The sequence below is a fragment of the Macaca nemestrina genome, chromosome 11 (genome assembly GCF_043159975.1).
Source record: "Macaca nemestrina isolate mMacNem1 chromosome 11, mMacNem.hap1, whole genome shotgun sequence".
Taxonomy (NCBI): Eukaryota; Metazoa; Chordata; class Mammalia; order Primates; family Cercopithecidae; genus Macaca; species Macaca nemestrina.
Window position 1 is genome coordinate 88,034,162 of NC_092135.1, and position 8,753 is coordinate 88,042,914.

Genomic DNA, 8,753 nt, shown 5'->3' on the forward strand with positions numbered 1-8,753 from the left:
TAAATAGTTTTCAGGTCAAGATAAAGAGAAATGAAACAGATATAACTAGTCCTTGCTTTCATATGTGTAAAGCAACTTGACCAGAACCAATTTAATAGGAATTTAACTCCTGAGAACCAGAGTAGCAGACCTAAAATTCCTCAACCAAACTTTTGTGCTAAACCATTAGACTTTTATGATAAAGTGAAAATCAGAAATCCAGAATTAATCATTAGAATAAAAACTGTTGTGTCTTTCAAAAAATGTGAAAACACTTTAATATAACTTATATTGTTTCTACAAATTAGATGTAAGAAATAATTTCATTTAGTCATAGTACAACAAATTTGATTAACAAAATCCCAATTTACAAAACAGAAGTAAATAAATGCAGAAATATATTCATTATCAAATTATAAAATAAAAGTAACAGTTATTGTTGAGATAGCATCAGTTTATTCTTCATTTCAGATAATAGAGTCAATTATTTTGGTATGCTTAGTAATATTTTTGCAAGTATTAAAATAATGGAACGTTGAGATTTAAACACAATGACAGTAAACCAATGAAATTTCAAATTCACATTATACAGCCATCATGAATCCATAAGTGAATGTTAATCATGTAAAAAAATATAAAATGTTTGTAATATAACCATCTAATTATTAACATATGGAGTTTTAAGACCACTATTTAATCTGCTAATTTGCTCTGAAATATAAGTAGTTGCTTTTCTGTGATGCATGACATGTCTTTGTGCCTTTGTACTTAATTTGAAATGTCCTTAGTGTAAAAATATACCAAAGTAAATAAAAAAGGAGACACTTATTTACAAAACAATATTGTATACATATTATATAAATGCATTGTTTCAGTCTTTTTATACAATATTGATAGAGTCGATCATTTCTATTATTTTACCATAAAAACTGCAGTGTTGCAAAGGCAGTGTTGTAATTTTCCAAAGACAAAGTTACATACTTCTCCAAGTATGTTATTTTGACATTTTGATAAAAACGAATACTATTTGACTGCCTTTTAAGATAACGCAGTTTCTCCAAGTATGCTACAGAATTGAAAGCCAACCTCTAGAAAAATGATTCTTCTTACATTAAAGAAAATCCATTCCTCATTTGGAGGTGTAGGAAAATGCACCTGAAGAAAAGAGAAACTTACTATTTTACTGAATGTTTTTTATGTGATAAACCTGGTAGCCTCAGTCATTCAGCCTATTGTATTAGCACCATTGGCATGGATTGTTAATGTACTGTGTCAATTACAATAGGAATGGAAATTGCATATGCTGCACCATCCCTATTTTTGTGGAATTTTATCTTACCAAGTATGCTACCATACAATATAAATTCAAGTGTTTAAGGATGATTCGAATGATGGTATATAACAATCCTGCATTTTACCAATACTGTATGTAGATTTTTCTGTAAATATTAAACAAAACTGTAAAGAAATAGACTTTAAAGCATACTCCTTTAATTCATCAGAATGCAAGGAGAATTGCTTTCATTTCCTCGCCGATGTTGTAATATACAGGAACATAAATGTAATTTGATCTCCTTCTAGCTGAAAAACTCTGGAAATCATAAAACTTTATTGTATGATTTGTTTGGATGGTTAAATGCCAACCATTGCATATATTCCCCCTTTTAGTTTACATACTGTAGCTTATGCTTAAGTGACTGTAGGATACTCTAGGCCTTTAGCCTGTGGTACTTAATTTCACAGCTTCAAAATTGTTGAGGGGAAGACCTTCCATGTTTTAGGAAGTTATGAACACTTAATATAAATCTCATGAGCACCCGCAGCGGTCTACTACCATGGCTGGAATTTTCCCATATATTATTTGTTCTTTGCCATTAAAATATAGCATATTAATTGGAGACATCTTTGTGGGAGTACAGCAAGGGCCTGCTGAACCTCTGGGGTTTGCTTGGTGTACCAGATGAGTATGAGGATATTTTTGTAAAAATACAAATTCACACTCTCCAGAGCAGTAATTGGCCTTATATCTTTTAGGAGCGATAATCCAATCCCATCCAAAAGCTTCAAAATCCACAGTTAGAGGGTAACGACAGCATCGCGATTCTGTTGAGTGCTCATCACAGTCAAGACCAAAATCCCTTCTGGATCTTTTTGGTGTGTCTGTTACCTTGACCTCTAAAAAGGGATTCTGTTTGAAAAGGAAAGGACAATCAGTAATGTCAATAGACCCGGAAACACTTTTCTACCTACCTTAAGAAGTCATTGTTGAAGAAATAAACTAATAATTTTGCTCATACCACATTTATTTTTAAAAGGCACAGCATTAAGGAATGTTAATTTACACTAGACTTGATTTTCCCCTTATGTCTCAAAAGAATTTAACAGAAATACAAATTCCCCTGAGATCAGTTCCATGTCTTTTTAATTTTTATTTTTCCAAGTTTGAGTACCAGACTGCCTGGCACATATTGGATGTCCTGAAAATATTTATGGGAAGAAAGGGAGGGAAGGACAGGAGAGAGAGGAGAAGAAGGAGAAGAGGGGAATGAAGGAAAGAGCTGAGCTCCCTCTCTTCTTGCTTCCTGATTAAATATATTGGCTAAATATGCCTGGTAACTCCTGGAGGGGTAGGTATAGTCATCCATCCTCCATTCTCTAGGTCTTCACTCAGGAAAACTAGAACAATAAAGCCAGGGAAAAATAGGGAAGGACAAATTCAGAAGAAGAGACGATGATATCTCCTTAATTCTTTCACTGGAAAATGTTTCTATTCAGATATTTTAAAATTTGTTGGTTCTGTCTCTGCCCCAGTCTTTTAATGCATTTGAGACTTTGTTTCCCTTTACATGAAAATATCTGAGGAATACAACATATTAACCACTGGTCATATTATCAATTTTGATCATTAAAATGCTACCTATGAAAAGGAACACTTTCTTAAATAATTGACAGTAGTTTTTAATCCATATCTAAATGAAAATAGCTCTGGCAGTATTATTTAAGACTGTCAAAAATAATAATATCATTTGAGTCCTTAACATTTAAAGTAGCATATATAAAGGAAACTAGATCATTTAGAAAATTGTATAGTCTTTTAGATACCTGCACACGTATGTTTATCACAGCGCAATTCACAGTTGTAAAGATACAGAACCAGACTAACTGCCCATCAGCGGATGAATGGATAAAGAAAATGTGGTGTGTGTGTGTATATATATATATACACACACACACACACACACACACAATGGAATACTATTTAACCATAAAAAAGAGTGAAGTAATGTCTTTTGCAGCAAATTAGATGGAGCTGGAGGCCATTATTCGAAGGCAATGGAAAACCAAATACCATATGTTCTCACTTATAAGTGCGAGCTAAGCTATGGGTATGCAAAGACATACAGAGTAGTATAAGGTATTTTGGAGACTCAGAATGGGGAGGTGGGGATGAGGGATTAAAAACTACATATTGGGTACAATATACACTACTTGGAGTGATAGGTGCACTAAAATCTCAGACTTCACCGCTGTACAATTCATCCATGTAGCCAGAAACCACTTGAACCCCCAACATATTGAAGTAAAACTTGTGTGTGTGTATATATGTATGTACACATATATATAATTAAAAAAGTAAATAAAGATGAAAAAATAAAAAATATTGTATAGTATTTTAAAGAATGTTTTATTTAAAGTAATTCTGATCTGCTAATTATTTCATCTTTATAACTAAGATCATTGAAAGATTATGAAGGTAACAAGTTTGTTGTTTGTAAGTATAATCTTCTTTTGTAAATTATGTCAATAGATGAATGTAAAAAGATGTGATCACATTAAGTATTTGAAAACAGAAGTAAACAGAAATGTAGGTAGGCCAGAAGAGTAACCCTGAATTTGTACTAGGAATTAAAATGGTTTTTATTAAATTTTATAATATATAAGGTATTGTCATTTACTTGGCCTGATACTAAGTTAATTGGCCTTCTGTAAGTAAACTTTTGCATAAGAATGCTAAGGCAGCTCAGAAATAAGCTGGCAGAAATAAGGTGGCAAAAGTAAACCAGCCTGTAAATTGAAATTTTATTAGGAGTATTCCACAAAGAAATATATACACACATCAGTGCATCAACATCCTACAAACAATGAACATATTTATCATGAGGAATCTTAAATATATTTAATAAAATGTAAGCCTATAAATATCACTCTTAATTTCTCTGAATAAAACATTTTAATTATAATTTTAAAAGTTTTTTTTTTATCTGCTTTTGCTAAGCCAAAAATTTTTAACACATTTGGCACCCTTCTGGGAGAAAAAAAAGTTTTTGATTTGTTTGTATATGTAATAAAATCCATTATATAGAGTTAATATTTTAATTCAGTCATGTATCATATTAATGAAAAGTACTTTATATTTCATTCCCAATTCAAAAGAACTTCTTAAGAAGTTAAGAAGTATGGTATAATTGTTTTCTAAAATCTTCATGCAAAGTAAGAATATCAAAGGAGTGTTTCATAGGATATGAAATTGGACACCTACTTTTATTGGGTACAGGGCTACCGTTGGGGTAAGATACCTTTGTCTGGCTTATGAGCTTAGGGAATTTGTAGCTATTTTCCACTATTGTTTATTCATATTATGAATAAAAGCATAAGGTTATTACAATGTTATTTTCAGTTATCACTTACCAGCCCATCTTCTCCTGGTCCTGGGAAGGTTACAGCAAGATCATGACCATTCTCATCTAAAGCTTTTATTTCAATGCCTAAGTTGGATTCAGGTTGTTTGAGCCAATTTTGCAACACTGTCTTCACATCAATGCTCTGCCAAATACCAGTGCCTGGGTTCATGTCAAGTTTCAGAGATCGGATTCCAGTATACCTTGTACCGTCTTTCATAGGTTTGATGAGTCTCAGGATTTGCACAAACACTGTTGTAGGAGTCTCGACGGGTCTCAAATATATCCATAGTTGGGCCTTTACCACTTTATTGTATTGTATTTTAGAGCTAAATTTAAAGAAGCAACATTTGGGTTTTCCATCCACTTTCATTAAAAAATCAGCTATAAATGAATAAGAAAAGAAGAGTTACTGAAATTATTTCCCACTAACAAAACCCCTCCATATTAATAGTTGAGCATTTAAAAAAAAATTAAGATAATGTATGCCTATGCAGTCTTTTAAAATGAAATACTGTGTGGAACTTTATAACTCAGCAAAAAATGTGAAAGAAAATAATTACCCTAGCTTTTCAGAATTTTTCAGATGTATGTATTTTCAGCTGTTCATCAGGAATCTATTCCCCTTCCAGAGAACTATGGACAAAGGAAGGTTCTATGAAGTCATGAACACTGAATGAAATTTTAAAATGATGATGATTAGAGAGAACAAGAGTCACTGTGGAGGAACAACCACTTAGAATTCTTTGGGAATCTGAGTAGTTACACTTACTGAGCAGCTGTACCAATCAGTCTGGAAGAAGGAACCCTTCCCCCAGGCCTGAATTACCTGGGGACAAGACGCACTGAGCAACTTACTGAGCCTCGGGAATTAGTAGAAAACATAATATATCTGTTACATTTTGGCTTTGGAATAGCCTTTTAAACGAGCAAAACTAAGCAGGTAATTCACACAAAAATTTTGATGTTATATTCAGGCTATCTCAAAAGTTCCAAAGTATTGTCTTTAGGAAGCCAGGCTGTCATGTAAGCACAAGCACTAACAATTTCCTTTATTTTGGTTTTCCAAAATTGTCTATAAAAGGTAAATCTACTCCAGACCTATTCGATAGCAGAGTCTTAAATGGAAATTCTTTGCTGCATCATAACCTGATTCCTTAATAAGGGAAATAATATTTTAAAACTGTTTTGAATCTTGTTTAAAGTATATAAAGCATTGTATTAAAGCAAGATAACAGATAACACAAAATTTTTCTTGCCATGCCTTCTCTGTCAAGGTGCCTGTTTCTCTTTCCTGGAGAAAGTATTCTTTTGAACTGACTGCAAATGGAATTGTATGCAATATGTCATCTGTCACAAGCAATGTAGATACTACAGGTAAAAGCCCTCCCTCTCAGGAAGAATAAAATATTTTAGAAGGTTATTCGGCACTATGCCTGCTTGGAAGTACATAAACTGGGTACTCTCAACAATAGTACTATGGTCAAGGTACAAGGAGGACTTTGTGAGCCATAACCTATGCAATTAAAATGTTTATTTCTTAGGCATTTTCTAATATCTAGTTCATGATGATGATTATGCTATGTTTACTTCATTGTTGTTCTTACTAATACATTAAGATATTTAATTTGTCATACTCTTTACTGTAATAGCTTTCAAAATTAAATTTTTAACTGTGAAGAACAAAAAAATATTGTAAGAGTTTCAAATAACAGAAATCACTTTAGGTTTTCAGCAGTGCTCAAGTAAGCTTAAACATCCAGCAAGTTTCTTTTTTTTCTGTTATTAGTGAAAAAACTTATTTTACACAACCAAATATAATTATAAAATTTAATATAAGTTTTTAACATTGCTTGTAGTATCTCTCAGTCCTTGCCTTGGTGGTATTACTGTGAAAGCATAAGCATGCTATCTATATTTTCCTTATTAAACTAATGCTATGCAAGTGTTTTATTTTTTAGCTTTTTGTCTCTATAAGAAAACAAATAATGCAGCAGATTTTTGTCTCAATATATTCTCATGAAATCTTGAAAAAGAGAAACTCTTTTCCTTTCTACTTACATACAGGCCAACAGCTTGTTAAAAGAGACTGAAAATAGATCTGTTTCTCATAAACACTAGAACAACAGTCAGCAGAACTGTTGATATACACTAATAGGACTACTTACACTCTGTAGGCATGGTAATGATTGTTTCCGTTGTAGCGTGATAATCGTCATCTTCCAAAGAGCCATCGCTGCTGTCATCCCTCTGGACATCATACTGATCAATCAGTTCCCGGAGTGGAGGAGCTTTGGGTAAAAGTTGTCTTATAGCATCTTTGCTGATGTTAGGAGCTGTTTCCAGACGAAGTTTACTGAGGATTTGTATTTTAATGGCTTCTATTCTTGAAGATTTAGTGTTTTGTCTCCAAGTACATGCATTACACAGCCCCTCTTTTTCCACATTTTCTTTTTGCTCACTGTTCTCATTTAGATCCACTGGACCAGCAACAATCAGCATAAACAGGTAAATATAAACACAGAGTTGCAGTTTTTGCATGATTTTAAAATCAATATAATCTTTTTTTCTTGTTCTTATTTCTTCCTTTTACTTTTCTTTTGCTTTTGAGTAATGCCGAGCAAAATTTTAATGCATGTACAGTCTGAGAGACAACTTGCCACACCAGTGAATCTTTTATACTGTATTCCAAGTGGCTTTTTATATTCCAACTTAGATGAGACAAGTGTCGTCAGGATCTATGATTGGCTCTTGCTCCACAATGAATCTCGCTGTCGGAGGTTAAAACCCTGTCTGTCACAAGTCACCAAGCAGTATTTTGTTACAGTCAAGGGTGAGCTGATTCATTTGACTACTTCATAAAAGGAATAAATCCACAAATAATAAAAGATATTTGTTGACATTTGAAAAACAAAAGTCTATGTTGGCAATAATATAAACTGTACTTAAATCTGATTAGTCCTTACACAACTCTTGTAATTTAAATAAGTCAATTTTAATTTACACTACATAGTTAAAATATGAAATATTACTTCCTCAAAAACTAAAATGATTTTATATTGTTTAGGAAAGCATTTGAAGTAAAAATATTTTTATTTGTTGTATTAAATTATTTTTAGTGCCAAGTAATTAGGAAAATAAAAATTAGGAAGACCTGAATTAAAAGTTAAGATTATGATAAGTAGAGAATTTTCATCTATAATTTGAGAAACTTGTTTTCTGAGTAAATTCTTAGTAAATATTGAAAGTCATTCTTATTATGACATATTGTGCATGGAAGTATTTTTACATAGTTTAATGTCTTTTATTAATATGAAAATTTTACTGAACTTTTGACTGAGTGCTATTATTTCCTATTCTAAAGATGCAGATTAATATAACTCAGAAGATGTGTTTCTTCATTGTTTATTACCAAGAGGATAATGTCAGCTAGTAGAAAAATCTCTGAACATAGAATAAGATAATGAACTTTATAACTGGCATGGCAGAGCTTATTACAGTTTGCCTCAGATTTCTAGCAGTAAATTTCCAGAGAGTAAAAAGTGCAGTATCTCTTCTCTATAAATTATATCAGAATACTGTGAGCACATAAAAGAGAAAGAGCATCATGATAAAGGGGTGACCTTTTGTTGTTTCCCAATACTGTGATATGTTTTCACCCCTTTGCCAATTTCTCATTTTGACCAGAGGGCAGACACCTGGCAGGGATTTGGGGTAAAGTCTGGGAGCAGAGAATAGAGCTTTTTGTTCTCTAAATGTAAGTGGCCTCTGTAGGGATCAAACGTTCAACCTTAGCTTTGGGAGCCACAAGATCTAGTCAAATGAACTATTAAAGAACTAAGCAAACATAGCCAGCAAGAAACAGAAGATATTTCCAGGCCAAAGGAGATTTCTTTTTCCTACTCCTTTTTGGGAAGCTAAGGATTCCTAAGAGATTTAATCCATTACATTTTTTTTCCAAGAGAATACAGTGGCTCATATCAAATATTTATTTTTAAAGTCACTACCATTTTTGCACACTGTACACTAATTTACTGCCTCGGTGCACTAAAATGCAACTCAGTAGCCTGAAAAGTTAATGCATTTTCATCAAAT

General features: G+C 32.5%; 1 protein-coding gene across 1 annotated transcript; it reads right to left on the reverse strand.

The window, feature by feature from the left end:
- Window positions 1-229: 229 nt before the first annotated feature.
- Window positions 230-7,333, reverse strand: LOC105468221 (myostatin). Its single transcript, XM_011718311.2, has 3 exons — window positions 6,827-7,333; window positions 4,669-5,042; window positions 230-2,167 (listed from the first exon to the last, which is right to left on the reverse strand). Exons 1-3 carry the CDS (start codon window positions 7,197-7,199, stop codon window positions 1,787-1,789), a joined length of 1,128 nt encoding a protein of 375 aa, XP_011716613.1. The 5' UTR covers window positions 7,200-7,333; the 3' UTR covers window positions 230-1,786.
- Window positions 7,334-8,753: the final 1,420 nt, after the last annotated feature.

Coding starts and splice junctions, on each gene's coding strand:
- LOC105468221 (XM_011718311.2), bottom strand. CDS start 7,199: ATGCAAAAACTGCAACTCTGTGTTTATATTTACCTGTTTATGCTGATT. Junction 5,043..6,826: donor CATTACCATGCCTACAGAGT/GTAAGTAGTCCT, acceptor ATTCATTTATAG/CTGATTTTTTAATGAAAGTG. Junction 2,168..4,668: donor GACCAGGAGAAGATGGGCTG/GTAAGTGATAAC, acceptor CTTTTCAAACAG/AATCCCTTTTTAGAGGTCAA.